Here is a 27,924-nt window from a genome sequence, read left to right as displayed (position 1 = left end):
AAGCCTGATGTGGACAACCGAGGAAGAGATGAAGATCAAGGGGAGAGAAAGACAGGATCTGAAAGCTATAGAGAAGAAGAAAAAATGTGCTGGGGTCTTTCTGGACCGAGTGTCGGAGGGTCTCCAGCCCATCTGCTGCAATCACAATCAGTCTCAGCTGAACGGCTGTGACAAACTGCAGCCCGGAGCCCACTGCCTCCACCAGGCAGGAGAGGAGAAGAGAGAGGGGGGGGGGGGGGGGATGAAGAGGCAGAATACTCTCTATTGTCTGCTCCCCAATAGGACCAGTGCAGGAGGGGGTGAAAGGGGGAATTAAAAGGGTCCCGGTGACAGGAGCGCACAGTTAAAGAGGGGAAAGAAAGGAACAGGGCTGACTTAGAGCCGGGGACCATCGCTGCCACTTTGCCCCACATTCACTGTCACTAATGTCCTAAATGAACAATGACACTAGCCATGTGAGAAAATTAGTTTGCTAGGGGAAGAGGGGGGGGGGGTTCCAGTTGAGGTGGAGATAAACACCCAGGGATGAGTTGTCACTCGCTGAGGAAAATCTGGCATCAGCCCGACAGGGATCATAAAAAATTGACACGTCCCGTCACGTTATCAGATGTCTCGTTTATCATCATAAAAGTGGAGATTCATGATGCCTGATTATTGCATGTGACCAAAATGTCATGCAGAGAGGTAATTGTGTTGATCATAAGCGCAGCTGTCAGCCAGTGGAAATCTGAATACAGGGCGAGAGGGGTGATTCGATTCTAAGAGCAGGTGGTCACCAATTAGACACTATTGTTCTGGTGGGGTGAACAAAAAAAGGACAAATGCACCGCTGAGTCAGCACTAACGCATACATATGTGGCATAATCAAGAAATATTGAGGGCAGTGTTCCATTCTTAATTTGATCAAGAGCAATGAGCGATGACTCTCAAATGCAGGGCGACAAAGCAGTGGTGTTTGTCAGAAATAGTCTCCCCCCCCCCCTCCCCCCCTCCCCCCCTCCCTCTTTCCTCTCATCAGGAAACAGCCAATGTTTGTTTGTTTAGCTTTGGTTCTCCCATTTTAACTGAGAGTCTTAGGGTGTGTGTGTGTGCACTGTGTATAGGTTTGCATACTTCGTCCATTTATACAATATATGTGGGTATGAACTTGTCGTGTACTTGCGCCTGCGTGCGTGCGTGTGCGTGTGTGTGTTGTGTGTGTGTGTGTTGAGTGATCTGCTGAGCTCATTAAGGCGCTGCTTATTGCTCTGCCAGGGGTGTCAGTGACAGATTCCACTGTTTGGAAACACTCGGCCGCCCACACAGCCAGCCTGGCTCCACCACTGTCACACACACACACACACACACACACACACACACACACACACACACACACACACACACAGCTAGGTTAGCATTCCTCGGGGAGGTGGGGGGGGGAGAGACAGGACGGTGCTGGGACAGTGGCTGCAGGAAACGCCGGGTCGATATGGATTTGTAATGGGACGCAGGGTGGTCTGCTCGTGGTTGTGAGCGTGGGTTTGGTGTGTGTGTGTGTGTGTGTGTGTGTGTGTGCGTGTGCGTGGAGAAAACGTGTGAGTGTAATCACCTCTGAACTAGAGTTAGAGGGACGCTGGTGGTTGTGGTCGTGTGTGTGCAGCGGTGGAAGAAGTATTTAGATCCTTTACTGAAGTGAAAGTAGCAATTCAAAAATGTCAAATTACAAGTATGGATCCTGCAACTCAATTTATATTGCAACTATGGGAGCATGTGTGTGTGTGTTTTTATTCAATTAAAAGACTGAACTAGGCTTAATTTGTTTTCAGCAAACATAAGTGACATTTCTTAATAGTGGTATATTTGTCAGAATAGCCTTCAAAATCATGGATGTATTATTAAAAACTGGAGTCTGGATTTCATCGCATGGCTATCTTTGGATTAAAGATGGCCTATTCTTTGAGTGTTCAATTATTGATGCACTCACTTGAAGGCAGCATATTAATGATGCCTGTCTACATGGAGCTAAACGTCAAACTAAAAGTTATTTTTATTGCAATGCATCATATTGTATTATGTAGCTTCACAAATGTTATCAAATGAATGTAGTGGAGTAAAAATCAAAGCATTTTCCCGACACAGGTAGAGTACTATTACTTCAAAGGTTTTACTCAACTAAGACTACTTTTATGTATCCTGTCCAGCGCTCCAGCCATCAGCCACACTTCACCTCGTGACATTAATCCCCCGCAGCTTGATCACAGATGGGGGGGGGCTGGTCAGGCTTCGTCAATTGAGCTCATTACTCGACCAGTCTAGGTGTGTGTTCTGAGACACACACAGAGGGAGAAGAAGGCCAACTTTGTTTCCTTCCCGTCTCTCCGGCAACCCTAAAAGACGATTAGCTTGTGTGATGTGTTTAAGCCGAGACGTGCTTCTGAGAACAGCTCTTTATTGTCTGATGCAAGTGAGGTAAAGTAAGGGGTGTCAAATCATTTGGAAGCACATCAGAGGTACCGGGGGGGCGGGTACAATCCATCCAGGAGATATTTAGCTGTCAACATGGCTAGACTCTATTTGAAAAAGGGGGGCGGGGTTTGGAGCGTTTTTCTGCATCAAGACAAGCAAAGGAAATGCCGGTTTGTTTACCCAACACACAGCTCAGACAGATTCAACTCACATGATGGGTCACGCTGCAGGAGCCCCTCCAGAGACTGTGTGTGTGTGCGCGAGTGTGTGTGTCACTTAGCTTCTGTGTGGCAAGATGAAAAGCGTAATACAATGATAATGCACCTCCGTCATGTTCCATTAAGTAGGGGATGGGGGCGGAACGACGGTGGTCCGAAGAGACATGAGCAGATTTCCAGAGATGGCAAAAGTACACACATCCTTTACTCAAGTAGAAGTACAGATACTCATGTTTAAAAATACTCTGGTACAAGTAGAAGTACTGACTAAACCTCTTTACTCAAGTAAAAGTAAAGAAGTATGGGTTTCGAAATGTACAAAAAAGTACCCATAACTACCAGCTGTTTTAAAGAGTAACCAGGATGATGGATACACGGATCGTGTTCAAATCAATAGGCACGCAATGGGTGTTTCTCAATGTCGAGGAAGGCTGCTCCAGAGCCACTATTTCAAGGATGCTACGTCATCGAGTCCCGCCGAAGAACTGTTCCAGGATCCTTGGAATTCTACCGAGGCCGGCGTCCTTTGTTGCGGGAAATTTCGAGGCTGCACATGTGTATCCTCTGCGGTCTTAAAATCCCCACAATGCTTTGCGCACAGACCAATTTCCCAAATCTTTGGCGGAAAATGTAAAGCGGGGCCTCTCATATGACGCACACCTGCACACCTGCACACCTGCACACCTGCACACCTGTTAGCCTGTTAGCCTGTTAGCCTGTTAGCCTGTTAGCCTGTTAGCCTGTTAGCCTGTTAGCCTGTTAGCCTGTTAGCCTGTTAGCCTGTTAGCCTGTTAGCCTGTTAGCCTGTTCCGACCATTCTTTGTTTTCCGAGGCTAGGAAGGATTCTTGCCTCGCTTCTGAAGGACCTGACTCGGAAGACATGTCCTACCAAGGAAGCGTCCTCAACCTTGAGAAACATCCAGTGACTCTAAATAATAATGATCACGCCACCAAACACAGATTAAAACTAAAGTAACAAACCTGTTTTGAAAATGTAAGAAGTAGAAAGTACAGGTGCTAAAAATGTCAGAAGTAAAAGTAAAAAGTCGTCAGAGAAATAAGTAGTGGAGTTAATTACTGATACCAGAAAAATGTACTTAAGTACAGTAACGAAGTATTTGTACTTCCCACCAGATTTCCCTCTTCGTGGAACTCGGGAAAAGTCATCAAGACTGGAATGAGCAGGATTAACACTGCTGGAGTTGATCTTGAATTAATCTTCAGTAAATCTTAGAAGAATTACTCGAACATTCCTGGCGTGATTACGGTAAACAAATGGGGCTATTATAGCATGAGGTATCCTCTATCTTACACCAGCGCTACGGTTAGCTGTAGTCAAATTAACACCACATTTTTCCCGTCACAGGGGGGTCTTTGCTTTATCGTTTTTCCATTGGCATTAACTCGTTTCACTTTAGTGTCATAAAGCAACCGAGCTATTGGGTAGTAAAACAGTGTACCAACCAAAGGCTTGTGTTTATGACATGTAACCTAAAATACGATGTGGTAGTAGTTTAATTGGTCGAACACGCAATGTCAAATGCAAACCAATAGACGTGAAAACAATACATAACGTTAAAGTTTGCAATGCCTTAAACGGAAACTACCCAGTGGGACACACCTTCTTATAACTTAAATATTATGAATTTCATACTTCCTGTTTCCGCGGAGAGATGAGAGGATCTTTTCCAAAGAGCCCTGAGGTGGAGGTAAATAGCGTGGATGCAACCACTGTGACTTCCACCAGCCAAAACCACACAGGATCTATCAACAATCCCAACACACGGGGTCTATCTCTCTTCTTATCTTAATGCGAGGATGTTTTCCCTCTCTCTCTTTTGTGCACACTATTCAAAATAAGTGCACTGGAACCATTCTCTCAACGCTGATCTTGATTAAAGAAAAAGGTATTGTCATTGCACAAAAGGCAGTGGAACTCAACGGAAGTTAATAGACCTGACATGTTGTGCGAACATTTGACTGGAAATCCGACTATTGCATACTGAAACGGCTTTTCTCACAGCACAAGGCATTCAAATTAGTGTCTGAGAACTCACTTAGAAAAACAACAGTGGTAATTAGCCATTATGTAAGATTCAGCTCTTAAAACACAGCTAATTGCTTCTAGGAATGCAGATAATACCCCCATTGAATCCAAATGCCAAGAGTACGTGTCTCAAGTCCTATAAAACACTGCATATGCATGTTGTGAAACCACTAACAAAAAGTGGTGATTACAACACATATATATCTGCAGGAAAGGTTAGCTCCACCAACGGATATTTTTCAGAATAAGTGCGGTAAACAGCTGCTTCACTTTATACTTAACCTTGAATGTTTTCGAACAGGAACATGGAGGCTAATGGTGAATGATATGTGGAGAAGGAGGCCGCATATCACTGCTTAAGCACTCTTGCCTAGTGTGCATGGGAATGCCGCTATGAAACGACCTTGAGGGAGCTTCAGTAAAAGGCTTCATTAACCCATTCCATTAACCTCTTCCCTCTCATAAGCTCCATAAAACTGATGCATGTATTTGAGCCGAGCCCAGGCTTTGCGCATGAATCAGGGCAGCAGCGTGTGGCGTTTACAGGGCTCGGGAGACAAGTGTTTCCAAAAGCCAGACAGAGTTAGTGAATCTTCCCAGAGATTAAGCAGCGAGTGTTTGGCGGTGTCATGTGAAATCACTGCTGGAATCAACAAGATGCAACAATACCAAAGCTATGCTAGATAGAAATCCATTTCTCATTGCTAGAAAAACAAAGGAAAACACCCACTGATTTTCTCAAAAGGCCTGTTTATCAAATTCCACCAGTGCCCGATGAACGGATTGATTTATGTACACAGCTCCTTGGAGATATCTCAGAGTCAGGACTCCTGGGCCCGTAAAGTGACCTCTAATGGACGGATTAGGCTAAGTCATTCACTTCAGAGGGCACACAAACATACTTTGGGAGTGTATTAGATCTCTTTGGAGCTTAGTATGATCAAATTATTGCATTAGGCCGGTCAACTTATCCAATTAAAGTTGTAAAAAGCATTGGTTATCGCCCAAGCGAGACGGCGGATCCTTGGGGCGTTGGTTAGCGGGAGGCTATCCACCTCCTCATCCACAGAAACAGGCTTGGCCACATACTTCAGCCGAGGATTACAGCCTTTCATCTGGCTCAGACCGCCGGCAGCACACAGGCGTCTTTGAGGCCAGATATGCCTTGTAGTAACATCAGCACGGTCCACATTTTGTAAAGCTGTTTCCCAGCTTCATGCTCCTGTGGTCTTTTTCTCTCGAGTGTACACACACACATTTTTTTTCTCTCTTATTCACTCTGCGAACTGACAATTTTAGGGGAACACTAAAAGAGCTTTTTAAAAGGCATTTTTGAAAGTCTTAAACTTCGGTTGAGACATTGGAATTGAGCAAAGTAGTGAAGGGCTTTGTTATTTTATTGGCCAAGGGCAAATGGACAACATGTTGAGCCAGTACAGAACACCAACCAACAAATTCACTTGGGTGTCTAAACTTTTTTCACCAAGGGCCACATACAGAAAAACATATGAAGGGCTGGGCCACTCATAAATTCAGTTATAAGTTAGCAAAATCAATCAAATGTAGGTCAATTATGCTTGATATTCGAAAATGCCTTTTGTTACAAAAGGTGTCAGTAGCTCATCCCTTAAAACAGAAGCCTCAGATTGTTACATAACAGGCTTTATTTCAAGCGTGCTATGTAAATACGTTATTGGGCTTTTTCCTAATCAACTTAGATTTTTTAGAAAATGTTTCCAACTTTAATTGACTGAATTTATTTGAAAATGTTGTTTGTGGACCATATCTTATTATACCTTTTGAATATGCCGAGGGCCGATTCGGTTGTAGTATTTTGTAAAGCACCCGTGATTCACACAAAGTAAGTCGTATTACCTATAATCCCTCAGCTGAGCGCACATCTGATCTGATCTCCACTCACCATCTTTGCCGACATCGCAGCGCCGTTGCTCTATGAACATGACAAATAGCTTATTGATCAGCAGATGTCGTCGCTAATGTCCTCCCTGCAGCTGCCTGCTCCACACAACCTGTCCTAAACCCCTCTGCATCTCCAGCTGAGTCCCCCCCCCCACCTCCCCCCCTCCCCCTCCACACCTCCTGGTCTCTCGGAAACACCATTCTCCTCCCTCCTCAAAAGGTGTGGAAGGAGTCCCAGACAAACACCATCTGCTTGGGGCAAAAAATGGCAGGTGAGGCCAGCATGATACTAGCCAGGCTTGAACCACCAAAAAACAGGGTCAGAAGAAGAGTCAGGGTTACAAATCAAGAGTGGGAATAAAGGTCGAAGCTGAGCGTGAGCGGGAAAAAATAATCTAATCTACATTGTTTTAATCCACAGGGAAGATTACACAGTCACGGTGCCTTGACACAGCAGCTTGTCAGAAAGAGGTCACTCCCACCCGTCATGCTTTTTAACTCTGCAGAACATCCATATGTCTCCCACACTGGTCTGCCACTCAGCACACGTCTTATAAACTCACATTTTCCATTTAGCCTACAACTGTGTGTTCAGTGCCACCACTAATGATATTGTAAACCTTTCAAAAAGACATTTGATGCTGTTTAATGATTGCAAACATGTGCTGAATAACTGGAAACCCCGGGTCAGCGTCCTACTGTACGCTGCATCTAGCCTTGCCAAATGTTGGATTTGCGCCATCTGATGTTGACACTGTACCGCTGAGCTTTTGTTTCCGTCTGTCAAGGACAGGGTCACATTGAATAGAGGGAGCAGGAAAAGCCCGGCCAGCATCCCACTGGGGTTTTGTGCTTCATCGAGCAATGATGCTGCAACTGAACGCGAGGGACTGTGTCTGAGTGTGTCTGAGTGTGTGTGTGGGTGTGTGCAAGGGGCTTTAGGATGTCGAGGATGCAGCAGATGCTTTTGACATGCAATCAAAAATGAGCTGGATCTTTGTGTGTATATGTTATCAAAACATCCTTCCATTACTAGACGCTGGTGACCTCTAGGCTGAGGTGGGAAGTAGTGGAGTACAAATACTTCGTTACTGTACTTAAGTACATTTTTCTGGTATCAGTACTTTGCTTTTGGTGGCGTGATCATTATTATTTAGAGTCATTGCGTGCCTATTGATTTGAACACGATCCGTGTATCCATCACTTCCTGGTCTTCTCTAAAGAAGAGGGACCAATGAAAACGTTGTCATGTTGCCGTTGTTCAGCATGGAAACATTCATTAGCTAACAATGACATTATTGTTCTATTCATATAAAGGGAGGTCAGGTACTCTTTAAAACAGCTGCTAGTTATGGGTACTTTTTACTTAAGTACATTTCAAAGCCCATACTTCTTTACTTTTACTTGAGTAAGTACTTCTACTTTTACCAGAGTATTTTTGAACACGAATATGTGTACTTCTACTTGAGTAAAGGATGTGTGTACTTTTGCCATCTCTGCCTCTAGGCTTGAAATGATGTTGTTTTTTTCATGTTAAATACCTTTAAGGCTTAAACACAAGTCTTGTATATCCATTTGACACAACAAGGGTATTTGATATACCTACATCCTTACCAACTCATAAAAGTAGTTCAAAAAATTCATGATCTGTGTACTTCCCCAGTGTGAAACTACCCTGTAATACGTTACAATGGAAGACATGAATGCAGTGGGTCGCTGGGTCATGAAGTAGGGATGCAGAGGACTAGAGGAATTTAAGGGCTTTTCTTTCTCCTACTGACGGATTGATGGGCCCCATATTCTGAGGGGTGGAGGGACACATCTATAGCAATCGTGAGATGCTGCTTAATAAGGATAAGGAGGCGTTTCCTGAGCTGCGGTCTATGTTTTAGCTGAACAAAAGCCTTTGTGAAGTCATTTATCACTGTCGACGCTCTGAATTCACCAACGCTGGAAAAGAAATGAAACAAATCCTGCCTGGTGGTATGTTGTTTCTAGGAAAAATGTGTGCTTCAAAGACATAAGGGGTTTTCAAAAGAACTAGCTGAATATGTGGTGGTTCCGTTTTAATGATGGTTTCATCTCAACTTGTGAAAGAGTCCCGTGGAAGACTGGAGGAAGCCCTGGTGCTCAATGGAAACTAGCATTGTCTTCATTCTTAGCTCTGCCCTAAGCACTCTCCAGCATGTGATGGTTTTAAAGTGAGGATCAGATAAGAAGCCATCCTCACTTTGAAGCTCACTTCAAGTTTGAAGTAAGCTTACACGGACAGCTCTAGACAGAAGGGCAAATACAGCTCTCATGACAGTAACATACTCTTGGGTCTACAAGGCAGAGGCACTAATTCATGTCATGTCAGAAGAAATACATCAACACAGAGTGAATGGTGGGAGAAATGGACACTCAAATGAGTTAAAGTGAGTGCAAGTTCATGGACTAAAAGTGTTTCGTAGGTCGGTCTTTCTAAGTAGCCATCAGGTCACCCTGGGTGTCACCAAAGATGACTCCCCTGTCTGATAAAGAGGGGTGGGGATGACATAGATTGGGGGGTCATTCCTTTACATATCACTTCCTTTATTAAGGGGCTGGCCTGGCCTAGTAAATGGCATGGTCAGCGGTCATCCACCCCCCCCCCCCCCCCCCAGTCACCAACCCTGAGACCCTATACCCAAGTGTCCAACCCCCAGCCCTTCTATGCTCACTCAGGGGGAAAATTACTTTGAGTCGGGGGAATACAGCTCCATTGAAGGTTTTACAAAAGAGGGTGAAGTTTAAAAAATGGTCTCTTCGTTCTGTATGGGGGTGCAAAGGCGAGGATGATAGGAGCATGCAGGAGACAAGGTCATTAGATTGGCATCTCCATAAGCTCTTCATTCCCATTGTCTGTGCAAATCTGCTCCGAAAGGACCTCCATGAGAAATACCCCCGGTCAACCCCACACTGGGACCAGAGTCTCCTCCTTTGTCTGCCACTTTTTTTAGTGTGTTTCCAACACAAAAAGCATTTCTCAAGAACCGCGTACAAAGCTTGTCTCCAGCTCAAAACCAACAACATTGTTCAGCTGCCTGCGGTTGGGAATGGATTGCAGGCAGCTGCTGATGTCCTCTTCGGCAATAAACATCTGCCCGAAAATCTTAAGAGCCTCTTACCTTCGGACATTACGCCGCTCATCCTCAAGCTGCTTGAGAAGCTCGTCGATGCATTTGTTGGCGTCCATGTATTCCTGCCAAGAAGAGACGAGAAAAAAAGCCAACAGTAAACAATGGAGCTAGTGTGCAAACGCTCAGGTTAATTGGAAACACAGGAAAACACGGTTTTCATCCTAAACATTGATGCTGTGGACTGTAAATATCCACCACTGTTTCATCGATGTGTAAGGAACAGTAGTACTTTTGAAAAAAGGTGTGATTAATCAGTTTAGTCTCTCCTTCTCACTGTGTGTAACTCCAGAAGCACCTCTGGGTAACTTCTGGCTCAGAAGCGAGCCCAGCTGTGTAATGTCAGCTGGGAATAGTCCATGCTCACAAAAACGTGCGCTACTGAGTTACAGCACAGGACGAAATTAGGTAAGGCTAAGAGCAGAATGGAGAAAACAGATGTCAGGTTTTCTTGGCTACGGCCTAATGATTTGCCTCGTAGTGGTCCGACTACAGGAGGGGGAAGTGCAACTGTAAGAAATAGGCCACCATACTTCAACCATCTGTGTTTTCAGACATTTGAGGTGCACAGAACACAGCCAGTTGTGACTGTCAGATCGGTGTGGTCTAACCTTGTTTGTTAGCTTGACAGCTCGTGATGCATCTCCAGGGTAAACGCTTATCTCAGGGGGGCAGATGCTCTGCATTGATTTATAGACAGTGTGGTCATGTGAGCGAAGAGTGTAATTGAATAATGGGGATTCCCATGAAGAGGTCACCAGGGCAGGGATCTCAGTAAAGAAGGAAATGTAGTGTCTGTGAAAGATTTTTTTTTTTTTTTCATGAGGATTCCATAAAACATTCTTTATTGCCTGCCCCTGAACATTTGTTTTTCTTAACTGCTTTTGTATCCTCATTGTTCTTATGAGTCATTGGCACAAACAAACACGATCCAATTCTTGTGAATAAAAAAACACCAGGAAATGGAAACACAAACACTGTGTCTGAGGCAACTTTCCTGAAGACTGCATAAAAATGAAACATTAGCATGTGCACAAATAATAATAATTGCAACTTTTGGAATAACAGTATCAAAACAATGCACGTGTCTGGGGAATCGCATTGTGAAGGCAAACAAAAACATCAGTTCTATGTCTCTGCAAGCCTTTAACACAGCTGAAGAACTTTTAATAATTCGTCTTGGGACAGATTCTGACCTGGCTTAGACCCACCTTCGGTGCCTGACCAGACTTCAAGTTCTCCTGTTCACAGCATGGGCTTTTATAACCTGTGGCCTTGAGTTAACTCACATTAGTCCAGATGTTCTGTAGCTGCTGTTAAATACTGTACAGTTGTTTTGTCTCTCGATAATCGTGCTTAATCTCTGAGTCCACCACTTGAACACCATCACCCTCAACTCACCCTCTACACTCCAACACCGTCAGAGGATAACAAAACATTCCGTTTGCCCAAGACCATTGCCGATTTACACATCCATGACGCAGTCGCGCAGAGCTACGTTGATGCGGAAGTGGGCGTGGTTGAATCTCAACTGGGTTGGAAAACGATAGAGGCCAGCAGAACATGACAAAATGCCACTCAAGGGCACTCTGGGTGACCATTAGTGAAATCGGGCCGACGCCAAAGCACGACAACAGATCGATGCCTAACAGCGTGGTGCCACATTTTCCGATTCCTATCAAACTTTCCACTGCACAAACATCAACTTCAAATGTTTTCATTATCTCTTCCATCATTGCCAATGTTAATTTTGACTGTAAACTTGACATGTTTGGAAAGCAACCAATTGCAGTGTTAAATAACAGTGCCCCAAAGCCATCTGCTACTCTCAGAGTGCCACAGCATGCAGCCAGAATGCCACTCACACCCGAGCTGGAAAGCCATTAGCGCTGAGCTAAGTTCCCAAAGTTAAATTTACTGTTGGCTCCGAAAGGCAGTTAATCAATAGCAGAAACGACGGCCATGTTCTTGTTGCTCTTTTGGATTTGAAAACATCGGATGTGATGAAGCTGGTTGCTTGTATAGACAATCCTAAAACAATTGTGCATGAATTATTCATTACAGCTTATGCTTTATTCCCACCCTGCCATCTCGCCTTGTGTGACTTTTTTCTCAAGAAAATTGTCTGGGGGTAGAACGTGCGTCTCCGAAAGACCATTAGCAACATGATCTCATAATGGCTGCCGCACAAAGGGGGACCTTGTTTGCGAAAGCCCCTATGTCAGGGGAAATATTTACAGGCCAGATCAAACGTGAGGTAAAGCTGCCTAAGTCTGTGTTGTCATCGCGTAGACCTCTCCTAATGACAGGGCACTGAAATAATCCTCGCTGCACATGGAGGAATGCAGAGAATGCGGCGTGCTTGTTGTCATGTGAAGTGTGGGGGGGGGGGGGGTATTTAAGGCTAAGATTTAATGCATGACTCATGTATGTTATGCCGCGCGTTATATCTTCAGCCAGGCATTATTCCTGACGGTTTTACGGCGTTGGTGAAAGCTGAAGCGTTCCCACGAGGCCCAGGTGCTCACGTGAAGACTGAAAAAGACTCGGGATTTACCGACTTGAGACTTTATTTCTCAGAAATAGTGCGCTCGAGCAAAAGCCCAACAGTTCCTGACAGAGGTTAAAATGTCTGTTAGCTCATAAAGGAGTGTGTTATCACCTCCAAAGTATAGTAAATCAGAAGGTGTTTTTTTTAGAAAGAGCAAGAAGTAGTGCCTTCACAGAATAAATCTTAAGGAGACTTTGTGGTGACTAAAGTGGAATAAAGTGGTCTGCTGCATCAGTTGACGGTTTAAAAATCAATCTTAAAGGTCTCCTATCATGCAAAATGCACTTTTTGATGTCTTCTATACATAAATATATGTCCCCGGTGTGTAAGGGAACTCACAAAGTGTCAGAAAACCCTCTCTCTTTTCCTCAGAAACATCGCTTTCAGAAACAATGCCCGACGTGTTTTGGAAGTAATACCCAGAATCAGCACTTCTCTAACAGGGCTGAAATAGAGGGATATGAGGGATGTCTAAAATGCATGATGTTTGGTATTTTGAGCAAAACACATCATAGCATTGTTTTTAATATATTTTGATATATCTGAGACCCATAATATATACCTAAAAATAGCATGATAGGAGATCTCTAAGTCAATGCATTTGTTTATTTGCTTTGTCCTACAGCTGCCTATATACACTTTTTGCTTCTAAAACTGTATGTAGAACACCCAAAGCCATTTAGAAGACGACCAGTATTGGACACAATATAGATTTTTGCTGCTCTGATGTGTTGTTGGCTTAGCGAGGTTTAACCTGGCAGGAGATGTGTTTGCTGATGTTCTTCCGCTATGACCGCAGCTTCTCACTGATGTTTATCCGGCCATGTTTACTCATGTGTGTGAGAGCGTTTGATACGCAGGCACTCGGTAGCTGCCGAGGGAAGAGCTTCCCCGCCTCGTGCGCGGCTTGATTCCCACATCCAGTCCCCTCCAACTGCTCCTGTGCCTTCATGAAACATTTAAAATATGAGCGCCTTCCCCCAGTGCTTTGGGCAAAAAAAGAAAATACACTTCTGTTGAAAGACACACAAACCAACGGATTACATGTAACGGGATTACGTTATAAGGATGCAAAAAAAAAAGGTAGCTGTAATCCCTTACAGTTACATCAAAAAAATACGTGGATTACTAATATAGCCCAATAGTGTTTTCAGTAATAAACAGAGATGGCAAAAGTACACACATCCTTTACTCAAGTAGAAGTACAGATACTCGTGTTTAAAAATACTCTGGTAAAAGTAGAAGTACTGACTAAACTTCTTTACTCAAGTAAAAGTAAAGAAGTATGGGCTTCGAAATGTACTCAAGTAAAAAGTACCCATAACTACCAGCTGTTTTAAAGAGTACCTGACCTCCCTTTATATGAATAGAACAATAATCGAGCAGAGTTTTCATTGGTCCCTCTTCTTTAGAGAAGACCAGGAAATGATGGATACACGGATCGTGTTAAAATCAAAAGGCACGCAATGACTCTAAATAATAATGATCACGCCACCAAACACACATTCAAACGAACGAGTCTGTTTTGAAAATGTAAGAAGTAGAAAGTACAGGTATTTGTGTTCAAAATGTAAGAAGTAGAAAGTACAGGTATTTGTGTTCAAAATGTAACAAGTAGAAAGTACAGGTATTTGTGTTCAAAATGTAACAAGTAGAAAGTACAGGTATTTGTGTTCAACATGTAAGAAGTAAAAGTAAAAAGTCGCCAGAAAAATAAGTAGTGGAGTAAAGTGCTGATACCAGAAAAATGTACTTAAGCAAAGTAACGAACTCCACTACTTCCCAACTCTGGTAATAAAAGATCAGCTGCATTATTCGTCCGTATGAGGCTGGTTTTTTCACACATTCTTGAAGATTAAGAGGGACGGAAGCACATCCTAGACGAGCGTCTGGTTCTGATATCGGTTTCTTTGGAGTTGACCCGGGAAAAGACAAATAAACGGTAAGCTAGATAACACTCTGACCTAGTTGAGGTCAAATCCTCGCTGTGATGAGTTTACTCCAGCACCTTGATGTGTGTGCAGATCAGAGGCTGGCGGTCCAGATAAGACACCTTGCAGTGAACTCAGGGGATAGGACCCTGCCGAAGACAAGGTCACGACCTCTGCCCATCTATCCAACCCGTCTCAGCTTACCACAAATACTGCGCATACTGATGACATGCCAGCGTGGCCTCTGGGACTGAAAAACCAACTGAAACCCCCGAGCTGAGGGTCTGACAGAAAGTGGAGCTCCCACGAGTCAGAGGTTATGCCAATAGAATGTAAGATTTCTTTCTGGGGGTATTTTTATGGCACACTAGAGAATGAATTATGACAGTGACTTTTGGAGGTGTTGGAGATATATCGCATCTGATACGGCTGTTAGCGTTGGCCTCCTGCCAAACACACAACTTGGGTTTGCACACGGAGACTCCCACCATCCAATAGAAAAAAGTATATGTGTACATGCAGGCTTGGGGAGTAACGGATTATATGTAAAGGGAATACGTAATGAGGATATAATAATGTAACTGTATTCCCTTGCAGTTACATTAAACAAATATGTAATCAGATTACTGTCACATAAACAACAAAAAAGGGGATTACTTGCAAGATAAGAGTATTAAAATACATTTTAAAATAAGAATGTATATATTATAGTTAAACGTACTGCTTGATTATTTATTTTTGTAATCTTTTCAAATGTAGTTTGTTTATTAAACAAAGACACTGTGTTTAATTATTTTATTAAACTAAAATCAGCATTTGTTAACTATACTATTCTGTAGGCCTAACCTAAATATAAGGACACATTTTTTATCCTAAATATCTTAAAAGTAAAAAACATATTATTGATATTTATTTTCTCTTGTATTTATTTGCATTGCATTTGATATTGAGGTCATCCAAAAGCAACAGAAGGTAATCAGATTACTTTTTAGGTAACTGATTAAGAAATGTTACAGGTAACTAGATTCCATTTTAAAAGTAATCTTCCCAACCGTGTGTACATGGCAAGCAAAGATGTACACACAGCAAGTGTAATCAGCATCAATAAAAACGTTTCCCTGTATTATTCAAAATGGCTGTGATGCTATCGGAGCGAGGTAATGAACTAATCAGCATGACTAATGGTCTCTGGTGCAGATTCATAGAAAGCGGCCTGTGCATGTAGCAGGTCTCTGCCTCGGTTAAATTCATTAGTCTTATCAGCATGTTTTGAGGCCCTTCGCTGATGATCCTTCACTCAGAGGTCGTTACTCACTTCCCAGAGACCCTGGTGTCATAGTAACAGGCCAGCCATCGCTCTCATATCCTCAGAGCCCGATAGCTCCGCAGATAGCCCGGCTTTTTATCAGCCGAGAGGGCAGACACTCAAGTTGATATGGGAGATTTTTCAATTTGAAGAGAGATACAGAGATCTGTGTGACTTGGTGTCAGGGATGGATGTCCTGTGTCACAATAATTAGAATCAAAAGGGAAATTGTGTGATTAACCACAATCTTCCCCAATGCATTCAACTAAACCCAACCCTAACTTTAAAAGTAGTAATCCTGGAGATTTCCGCCCTAGTTGATTTGCTAACACCACAGCGCCACTGATTAAAAACTGATCAGCTGACCACGTCTTGTTGTAGCTACAGTTACTAATAGCAGTGATAAATACATTGACTTTCCTGCTTCCAAATAAAAAGCCACCTGTCTTCCAGCTCAAAAAGTGTTTTAGCTGCCTTATCATACGGCATAAATTCAACGTCGTTTATTCACCACAACTGTAGAGAGGAAAGGAGAATGTTTCTGTCAATCAATCCATTTCAGAGACTGAGTATACATCAAATGAAGCTCCTTCCACCTCAGTAAATGAACCGTCACCCCATGAATAATGCTGAGCTGAGTCACACACTGCTTAATTGTACCCAAAACCTCACGGACTGTAAAGCTGTGCCGCTCACACAGTAGCCTTATTGAGTGGAGGACATTGGTGTAACAAATGCCTCCAGTGAGCAGGATATTCTTCATCTGCCCCAAATGGAGGAGTGTCGGGGAATATGGATTACTGGAGATACAAAAGGGAGCTTGTTCATCATCTTAGGGTGAGTTTTTATCTGATGTTCTTCCTCCAGCAGCACCTACGGCCCAGGCCCAGCCCAAACATCAACACCTCGCCACCGTCAGGAATCCAAATCCCCCGCGGATTATCTTTCCAAACATTAAGATACGTCCAAATAACCCTCCGTCTGTTCGGGCTCCTCCTCTGCACTTTTGGGTCTGACAGAGTGGGCCATTCATGCCTGTGGGGAACAGTGGCAAAGCTGTTCACTGCGCAACTCTCACAGGGGAGGGTTGAGAAAGTAGCCGAGGAATGAAATACATCGGAGCTGACATCGCTATTCGATCACTTCCACAGAGCGACCTGTGTGGAGGAGCGGGGGAAACCTCCGCCTGTTTGGAGTCTTTAAAGGTCCCCTATTATACTCTTTTTCATCAATATATTATAGTTCTCAGATATATACAAAACATGTCTCTGAAGTGTTTGGCTCGAAACACCAAACAGATCATTGTAGCATCCCACAATCCCCTCTGTTTCAGCCCTGGTTCAAAAGTGCTGATTATGAGTCTGTTACTTTAGATGAAAATAAGGAGCCACTCCCCACGCCCCTCTGAGAGATATTTGGTTAAAAAAACACAATGGTGCTCTAGGAGGAGATTCAGGTGATAAGGTGGGCGGGTGTTACCTTGGTTGCTGATTGGTTACACAACCCAAAAAAACATTATGACATCACAAAGTGGCCAAAATCTGATCAGCTCATTTTCAGACAGGTTTTTATATAAATGGATCAGCTTCATTTTTCTTTGTTCCAACTAACATCTTAATTAGTCAGGATGAATAGTTAGAGCTGGTTGAGATTACCCTGTGTTCTCCTCCTGAGTCCCACATGTTATTCGTATCTATTTTATCTGTATTTCAAGTCTTTTATAATGTTCTTGTCATTTGAATGATCTTTTACACTGTCATCTTTGTTTGTTAATCTGTAAAGTCCACTGGATAAACGTGTTTTGTGATATTGGGCTATATGAATAAACTTTGATTTGATTCCATGTTTCATTATAAAAAGGCCATAAAATGTTCCATTAACCTTCACATGTACACAGATAGTCATTTTTCCACATTTGATATCATGCCTTTCCTTTGTTTCTACATTCTCCTACCCTTCTCTTTGGCCCTTAGCCTAAATCTGCAAAAACACACATGAGGGAGGAGCAGCCCTGGAATGCTGCTTTTAGGAATAAAAACAAATACACACTATGTCTGCGCTGGTAGCGATGTTTCCAGACAGGATGGGAATCGAGGAAACGGGGGAGCGTACAGGGGGAGAAGACTGCGGTGCGCCCCTGCCCAGATTTTTACAAGCCTGGGGGTTGCTGGGTTTTATTATTATCTAGGGGCCAATATTCAGTCAGGTGTACTTGGAAAGGGAGGGAGAGTGGCGATGACAGAAATGAAAAGGAAACCTGGGCCTGGCATCCCACAGGAGCAGAGGAAAATAGAGAGGCGGCTGTAGGGAGGGAAATGATCCGAGAGGCAACAAAGAGAGGGTTTCATTCCAGTTTAATTTCACAGGCACTTTAATGCAGGATTTCTATCTCGTCCGACACATCAACAATATCTTAAAGGCATCATGCAAAATGCACTTTTCGATGTCTTTTATACATAAATATGTGTCCCCGGTGTGTCAGGGAACTCACAAAGTGTCAGAAAACAAAACCCTCTCTCTTTCCCTCCGTACCCAAATCTCTAAAAACGGGGGTAGAACGGAGCTGATCCAGATTTGCGTCAGATATGACGTAATATCTGAAATGTGTGCTGGCTTTACGCCCACGGCCCTATCAGAAACGTCGCTATCAGAAACAATGCGCGACGTGTTTTGGACGTAATATGGTCTTTGTTTACATTAGCAAGCATCGCTAACTCAGAGCTAACCTGTACTGGAGAGAGTATGTGTAAAAAAAGCAGGAAATACAAAAAGGATTGCCCATAATATATGCCTCAAAATAGCATGATAGGAGATCTTTAACACTTTGTCGATGATGTCAGTGATTGAATCCAAACACCGGTGAGCCCTGAACCAACGGAGACAAAGAGCATGGGAGAGTGAGAGTTTGGAAAGTGACAGGGGAAGGACTGATACTAAACAGATGTTGGTTGGTTCACAGGGGGAAATTGGGCTTCTGTTTATGCAGGCTTTGACAGACAGGCGCCGCACCTCAGCAAGCCTCACTGTAGTGGAGCACTCGGAGAGATGATTCATCAAGTACGAGTCCCTTCACGGGAAATTAGGCACATTATAGATTGAGTAAAAAAGCCCTCAAGAGGATCCATTCAGCATTATCTGCACTACCCAGTTGGCTTTTGCTGCATATCTCGCCTCTTCCCGTTACAGTTTGGCGGTATGCTATGTATCATCGTCATTGCTTACTGCAGACGTTTTGTTACAGCTCACTGGTTTGTCAATTGTGGAACACATTTAGAAAAAACCTAAAGACAGAGGTGGGAAGTAGGTGGAGTACAAATACTTCATTACTGTACTTAAGTACATTTTTCTGGTATCAGTACTTCACTACTTATTTTTCTGACTACTTTTTACTTTTACTTCTTACATTTTGAACACAAATACCTGTACTTTCTACTTCTCACATTTTCCAAACAGGCTGGTTCCTTTAGTTTGAATGTGTGTTTGGTGGCGTGATCATTATTATTTAGAGTCATTGCGTGCCTATTGATTTGAACACGATCCGTGTATCCATCATTTCCTGGTCTTCTCTAAAGAAGAGGCACCAATGAAAACGTTGTCATGTTGCCGTTGTTCAGCATGGAAACATTCATTAGCTAACAATGACATTATTGTTCTATTCATATAAAGGGAGGTCAGGTACTCTTTAAAACAGATGGTAGTTATGGGTACTTTTTACTTAAGTACATTTCGAAGCCCATACTTCTTTACTTTTACTTGAGTAAAGAAGTTTTACCAGAGTATTTTTTAACACGAGTATCTGTACTTCTACTTGAGTAAAGGATGTGTGTACTTTTGCCATCTCTGTATGCTATGTGTCATCGTGTTCGTCATTGCTTAATGCAGACACAGCTCACTGGTTTGTCAATTGTGGAACACATTTTGAAAAAGACAATCTTGTATCGTGACCCTGACTAATGAGTGAAAAATGAGTTCATCCGTGCGGATAAAACCCACGAACACAACAAAGACTATTCAGCAACAATCTTGTGACCTCCAAGCGTGTGTTTTTTCTCGGGGATATTTCTTTTCCCGGGACACTTTGTCAGATTTCCCTGGCATTTCACGTGCATTAGCTGCAGGCCTCGGCTTTATCACAGCTTCTCCTCTGTTTAATCCACAGGCATATTTATTGACTCGAGCCAGGTGCCGGGCAGATGTCGAAAGCGAGCGCGGAGGCAAAGCGTTGCATTCCTGCTCGAGACAGCATTAATGTCAGAGTTTGATTTTGAGTTGCCTCGGGACGGGGAGTGGAGATAGCGCCTGCGGGTGTGCGAGGAACCATAACGGAGGAAAATGGTAATGTGACAAGAAGACGTTGTTTGTCATCCCCGAAACCCACCTGTGCCACTCATGCTTATCAGATCCACATTTCATATCTAAGCTGACAGTGACGGATAAAGATACAGCGAGGTGATTTTCTTTTTTTAAATGGGGGAGGTAGAAGAATAATGATGAGAAAAGGTGGAAGAGATGGTGACTTTTGACCTCTTCTGTAGGACTCGATGAGCATTCCTGTGGTCATGAATTATTTCTTTCGGAGGGTGATCCCCGCTTTTTCATTCGGCGCATCTTCCCAGACAGACTGTGGGAGGGGGGGGCAGTAGCCTCAGGGTTAACAAAACAGGCTTGTGGCCAAAAGGCTGCCTGTTTGAATCTGAGGGGCTAATAATGTGCGAATTATTACACTTTCCTAACAGATATGTGGCCCTGACCAACACATCAACCAGGGGTGTTACCTAGTAGCGGATGTAACACACAGCACTGCAGTAGCCCTTGCGTGGGGGGGGGTATAAATCTAGGTAACCCCCACCCTGGAGGCATTGCTGTAAATCAGAATGTCCTTAGTGAACTCGCCTTGTTAAATAATACATGTTAGAAAATGCCTTCTTTTGTGCATGTTCACTGAGGCTTTAATCTTAGATTGCTTTTGATAAAAACAACATTTGAGGACTGCAAGTACTGAATTCCATTCATAAGAGTCAGTCGTTAAAAAACAAATTTTGTCAGCCTGCTAAGTAGAGGAATAAAATCTGTAAATGTGGCCCCTAATTTGACATTTTGTTGATGTAAAAACATGTTGATCAGTGCAGCTTTAAAGTAACAGCTAAACCAAATGGAACGTTCAAGTGTACCTTTTCTTTCTAGGGTTATTTTGACACATTTGACAGAAAAAATTCTTTCAGCTTATGTTGAAGCATGCAAGAGCCCTGAAGGGTGTATATCAACACTTTCTGTAACGTGATGCTGCCACCATTTGCATGTAAAGATGTTAAAAAAAAGGCTCCTGAATGGACCACTAAGCTCACAGGAAGATGTACTTATATTTCAGTTCCAGTGTCAGTGATGTTGAGCTGCATCCATTTCATGGGTTAATGTGAACAAAGACCTCAAGTGATCTGAGAGAGGACTGGGAGTCCAATAATTCAGCTGCATAAAATATTTAAATCGACCATCATCGACTTTTGAAAGGAATTATTGCAGCCTATTTCAGTGGGGGGTTTACAGTAAGAGCTCATCCAGGTTGGGAAGGAATTTTAATATGAATCTGGGGCCAACCACACACTGTATTTACACAGTTAATGGCACTAAATCCTTGTTATCATCTCAAGTGGAGTCTTATTTTTAGCCGCCATATTTGTTTTATATCTTCCAGATGGGAGCTGGGGAAGAATTTGACATCAGCACTGTTTCTGTTTAAGCCTCTCAGACGGGGTGACATCAGTGGACTTGAATACTCTCTTGTCACGGGATAGAAACATATTGGATTTCTCTGTGTGGAGAACTTTCGGAGGCCCCCGAAAACATGAAACAGAGTGTCAAAGGTCTATCTGATAGATAAATTAAATTTCCATCGTTATCATAACCGACCTGCCTAAGAGGAACCTCAAATTCAGATATTTGTTTGTGTTGAGATTATGGATTTCATATCCTGAGACTTTTCTGCACCCTTTGAGTTATTTTAGGATCAGAATGTGATAATTCCGCTACTGTGGGAAAATGTCGCAGTGCAAGGACTTGAATTTCCTTTGCTTAGGCCAGCTATTTGCTCTTACAATAACAACACTGTTCTATAGTTATTATTTGTTTACTCAGCTAACCCTCTTTATCTGGGGAGGCCCCGCTTTTAGCGAACGCTCTCGCATTCTCTGAACCCTCTGGAAGCCGTTTCTCAACCGCGGGCCCTCCATTGGTCTGATTGAAGTGTGTGGGGGCTGGGGGGTTACAATAGCTCGCCCATCAGATGCCCTCTACCCCTGAAAGCATTACCTTCAGCATGAGCCCTGGTATTATACATGTCCTGCATAATACCACTGCATTGTGGAGGACACGCTAGAGCTTTCTGCATTGTTCCCCTTCTAGGTCACAAGTTGGACTCTGGTAGTATTATTCATGGCGGCAAATGGACCACTCCATGGTCAAATGTCTTATTTGGCCAGCCCACAAACAAAACATATTCCTTTAAATTTGATTTAAAACAGGGAAAGCTCCATATTTTAGAGATGACGAGACAAAAAAAAAAAAACATATATTTCTCCCACAATCGGACCAATGAATGGAGGTCTAGAAACATTATTTTGAGAGATTTTTCATTATATTCTGACATTTTATTCAGTAAATTATCCAATTAATGTAGAAATTATTAACAGATTAACCTGTAATCAAAGTACGAGTTGCAGTCCAAACTAAATCAACACAGGAACTGAAAACGTAATTAAGGTGGTGTTAAATGATGGATAAACATCTTTCAACATGGTTTTACGAGGGAACATATTTGTTGTATTGTCGCACGTCAGAAGCTGATACCTGATCACACTGAAAGGGACTGACTAAGTTTGTCTGAATGGAAGCCTGATGAGAAAATGAAGAGCTTCACCATCACCTCATTCCACTTCTGCACATAAGAGATCCATTTAGAGCCAAATTATTCCGAGATAATTCGTTGCTTTCCGTGTATGTTCCCCATGCTGGAGTCGAGCCACGCAGGCTGTAGGAGAAATTGATTGGGGGGGGGTCTTAATAATGCACTAATTCCGCTGGTTTGACTTGATTGTTATAACCCTAAAATGAGACAGAGGAAGGAAGACCGAAAATCCAACCAGGAATTGCCTCCAAAATAAAGTGCGTCCGTCAATGAATTAGATGGGCAGGGTGTACTGCAATATTTCACTGTCAGCACTTTCCTGGAAAATGATTATAATCCCTAAGAAATTCATAAGAATGTCGTTTGCTCCGCTTAATTTCCTGCGTGGAAACCTCCGGGTCCTCCAGCTGCTGTGGCAGATGGATGTAGGGCCGCGGCTCGATAGCCCGCTAGCTGCCACGGGTTCCCACAATAGCCCCTTAGTGACCACACACAAAGGCAATGGTTGACCACTGACACCGCAGACAATCAGCCCTGAGGGGTCAAACACTCTTTTGCAGAGCATCCCTCATTCAGTCCTGCTCACCTGAGGCTCAGTACGCCTCATAAAACCACAATCACTCCTCTGAAGTCTGGCCACGGACAGAGGAGCTCCGGAAAATCATTGAGCACATCACCATAAAGTTGAGTTATGGACTCATGAAAGGCATGCAGATCATATTATCTCTTTAGAAAGTGACCGAGACTCAATAATGTGAATGGCTCCAGCTAGCCGGATGACTCAGGCAGACAAATGTTACTACATGCAGATGATATTGATTCTTCCCATGGATCCTTTGTAGGAATAGCCAGCCTTTTAATGACAAAGAGCCTAGCAATGCAAATGAATCCATCTCAAGAATCAATGAGTGATATTGATGATGAAAATAAACAGCAAAAATGCAGTTTGGACTCTTGAAATCAGATGTAATTTTAAATCGTTGCCAGTTGGCCGGAGAAGGACGAAACCAAAAGGACTTTTGTATAATTGGATCTGCAGAAATGGCCAATCTTCCAGCCGCTGACTCTTTATAATGGTGAACCGTCAAACAGCTCCTGCATCAATTTCCTTCTAATCTTAGTAATGGCTCTGCACCCCTTGATACTTGGCATTTGAGATAATGCGTCGTCAGTGGCCGTGTTCTGATGAGCGCTCTAAAACCATGAGATAACACAATTGAAAACCATTTCGAAATGAAAACAACTGGCTTGATTTCTAACCTAAAGCGCAATGAGGGAAACGCTATGGCCTGGGAAAATATCACGGTTGCGGTCGAATTGTCAGTTTAGCTTAGGAACCTTCCTAACGGAGTGCAATTACCCAGAAGTACCTCAGTGGCAGCCATGATAAGTGCCGTTAGAATTCTCTAGATGATAGGAAAGGAGGTTAGAAACTTCCTTTATAACCTCCTTTAGCTTAGGAAACACTGGACCTTCCTTTACAAAAGGAAAGGAGAAAATGCTGTCCCACAATGCCTTGCAGCTGCTACATTTACCGTAACACAACATTAGACCGTTCACGGAAACAACCGATTACAACCGGGAAATTACATCATGAAAGTTACGGTGCTTATTAAGCTTTTTACAACTTATGTGGTAACTTGCCAAAGTGCTTTGTTTTGAACGTTCAACACTATAATAATCAAAAGGAGAAATATGAACGTTACTTTTTTACAGAAATTACCAAATAAAGTCTCACAGTGTTGACTGAGCTGTGGGGTGGGGTTTCTTAAAACTTCTTAAGACATGTTTGAATGGAAATAAACACAGTGATAGGTTAAGGCCTAACAAGTTCATAATAAATACAGTCGGATTCTCAAAGCACCACAATCTCTTTTCCTAAGTATGGACATGCTTTTATTTTGAAGGCGAGTTTACGCTGTTGACAGGAAGTTATTGTTGCTATGGAAACAAGAAAAGCTTCACAGCGTGCGGAACTTGTCATAAAGTCCGCGATAATAAAACCCACCCATTTAGAGGGAAGATATGATTGGTCAATAGTACTGTCATTTGACATTACTCTCTCGTTCAGTTACTATAGCGGGCCCTCTGTGAATTCATAGCTGGACCACCAATCAGCTCCTGTCTTCACATAACTCGCAGAGACGAGCTTCTTTTAATTTAACCCTTCACATTCCAACAGAAACTGAATAGGCAGATTCGAAGGATTTATTTCTTTGGAAATGTTATTTTAAATACAATTAAATCAAGTTATTTTGGTAAAACTAATGAAAAATATAACAAAAAATATATATTTTTTAAATATATTTAAAAAAAAACATTTCTTATTAAATATTATTTTGTAGAATATCTTGGGCCCTCAGAGAGGGCCTAGAGGGCCCAGACGGCTCGCCACTGCCTTAACCCAACACTTTCTACCTATCGGCCAAGACAGACTGCTCAAATAGTGGGGGTGGCATGAAGGTCAATGCCTCCTGACTGCCAGACTGGGTGTAAGTGTACCCGGCAGGCGGATGTGGGGAGTTGGACTGTACTCAAAGTGGAGACAAGGCTAGCGTCAGCCGCAAACGCTTCTGACAGCGCGCATTAGCCACGTCAGAGAAAATCAGGTTCCCTGCAGACAACACCTTATTATCATACAACACACTGCAGAAGTGTGAGGCAGATCTCTCAGCTTTTGTTGCGCAGGATATTGTGGAGAACATTGCAGGGAATTGCTCATACTAAGAAAATAAACACTGGCAGTTTTCCTTAAAGGTCACCTATTATGCAAAATCAAATTGTTAATGTATTTTATACACAACTATGTGTAAAGAGATTCTGAAAGTTTCAGGATAAAAGATTCGCTCTCTTTTTGTCCTGATCCATTTCTATAAAAACCTGTCTGAAAATGAGCTGATCAGATTTTGGCCACTTTATGATGTCATAACAATTTTTTGGCTTGTGTAACCATTAGCCAATCAGCAACCAAGGTAACCCCCCCCCCACCTTGTCACCTGAATCTCCTCCTAGAGCACCATTGAGTTCTTTTTAACCAAATATCTCTCAGAGGGGCGTGGGGAGGGGCTCCTTATTTTCATCTAAAGTAACAGACAGAGAATCAGCACTTTGGAAACAGGGCTGAAACAGAGGGGATTATGGGATGCTGCAATGATCTGTTTGGTGTTTGGAGCCAAACACTTCAGAGACATGTTTGTATATATCCGAGACCTATAATATATTGATGAAAAAGAGTATAATAGGGGACCTTTAAAATATGTCAGACAGAGTTAAAAGCAGCCCCAACACAGACCAGAAAGGACGGAGGCAACACAAACTCTGCCTCCCAAGATAACACGAAAAAATGTGAAACAAGTTCAACACTTTCGCATCAAATGAGTACAATTGCCCTCTGGGAGATAATAGGAACCCATCATGACACAGTAAGGTCCAAATGATTCAGCAGGCTTTCCCTCAGGCTTCCCACCCTGTGACACATCACACAACACATCACACAGCCAGGCAGGCAGGCAGGTGATCCTTTGTTTGGACATTGTACTTTTTACTCCTCTACATTTAATTAAACAGTCAGTTACTTTGTACATATACAAACACATGATATGTAGTACTAATCTACACAGTGTTTTCGCGTATCTAAATGTGTTCTACATAGATAAACTAACCACTAAAATGCTCTTACGTGTATAAAGATAGGGTAAAAAAATAATAAAATACTGTGAAAAGATCGATTCTTCATAACAAGGACTTTTACTTGTAATACTTGAGGTACATTTAGCATAAAATACTTCAGTACTGGGCCGTTTTGAAATCAGGACTTCTACTTGTAAGTGGAGCATAAGACTAAAGTATTTGTACTTTTACTTAAGTAAAGGATCTGAGTACTTCTCCCAACACTGGTGCTGAGCCACACAACCTGCCCAGAAACCAATGTTGCAAGAACCAATGAAACAAGTTCAAAACACTTTCGCATCAGATGAGTAAAATTGCCCTCTGGGTAAAATAGGAACCCATCATGACACACTAAGTTCCAAATGAGTCTGCAGGCTTCCCTTCCCACCCTGTGACACATCACACAGCCAGGCAGGTGATCCTTTGTTTGGAGGGAGAAGATGATGTGTGCACACTGTGAGAGAGGGAACAGGACAGAAAGCAAACTGAGTTTAAAACAAAGACGGAAAAAAAAATGAAAGACAGCTGTGCTGCAGGCTGTTCCCCAGTGTATAGACAATATACAGGAGCACTATTGTATTGTGTCTAGCTGTGCTGAAGGGAGCTGACAGGCCCTTTAAAGCTGCACTGAGGCTGTCATCAAGGGAAGAAGCACAGAGGACCCTCGGTCAGGACCCGGCCACTGCAGGGACACTACCAGCTGCCACACACACACACACACACACACACACACACACACACACACACACACACACACACACACACACACACACACACACACACACACACACACACACACACCACACACCACACACACACACACACACACACACACACACCACACACACACAACACCACACACACCACACACACACACACACACCACACACACACACACACACACCACACACACACACACACACACACACACACACACACACACACACAGCACACACACACACACACACACACACACACACCACACACACACACAGCACACACACACACACACACACACACACACACACACACACACACACACACACAACACAAACCTTTACCAATTCAATTCCTCTTTCTCTTCAACCTACCTGGTAATAAACCCGTTTCTGATTCTGATGTAATGTAAAAAACGCAATTTATTTTACATATCATACATTTTGAGCACTTCAAGTCCTGTTTTTGGACACTGTAGTGAGTTAGCAGCCGGTAAAGGACACCAGACTGCTCTGTTCAAATAATTGTAAAAGTGTTTTTACGACATCTAATTTTCTACGGAAGAGCGCCATCATAAAAATGTGTGATTTATTGTTAGTGCTGGGAAAGTGATGAGGATGGAGCAATATGTGTTTTAACCTGTACGTCATTAAATCCAAATCAACAAATCATAATTACATTCACTCTTAGGCCAATAAATCTGTCAGCTGGAAGAGCTGCTAATTTGTCTCTAGCGGAAAAAACAACATCTGACAAACGCTGACACCTCACTGCGTGCTGGGCAGCGTTGGAAAGTAACTAAGTACAAGTACTTTTGTGACATATTTGTTCTTTACTTCACTATTTCCATTTGGAGCTACTTTACACTTCTAATCCGCTACATTTTAGAGGTAAACATTGTACTTTTTACATTTAATTAAACAGTCAGTTACTTTGTACATATACAAACACATGATGTGTAGTACTAATGTACACAGTGTTTCAAGTATCTAAATGTGTTCCACATAGATAAACTAACCACTAAAATGCCTCTTACATGTATAAAGATAGGATAAAATAAT

The 27,924-nt window shown here is 42.8% G+C and overlaps 1 protein-coding gene across 1 annotated transcript in view; it reads right to left on the bottom strand.

The window, feature by feature from the left end:
• LOC117477428 (nck-associated protein 5-like) overlaps positions 1-27,924 on the bottom strand; it is a 126,255-nt gene that overhangs the window by 74,719 nt on the left and 23,612 nt on the right. The window contains exon 3 of the mRNA XM_034124085.1: positions 9,780-9,853. Within this exon, the coding sequence (XP_033979976.1) occupies positions 9,780-9,853 (74 nt within the window). The remainder of the gene's footprint in view (positions 1-9,779; positions 9,854-27,924) is intronic.

The sequence above is a fragment of the Trematomus bernacchii genome, unplaced genomic scaffold (assembly GCF_902827165.1).
Source record: "Trematomus bernacchii unplaced genomic scaffold, fTreBer1.1, whole genome shotgun sequence".
Classification (NCBI taxonomy): Eukaryota; Metazoa; Chordata; class Actinopteri; order Perciformes; family Nototheniidae; genus Trematomus; species Trematomus bernacchii.
This window is presented reverse-complemented; position numbering and strand designations above follow the sequence as displayed.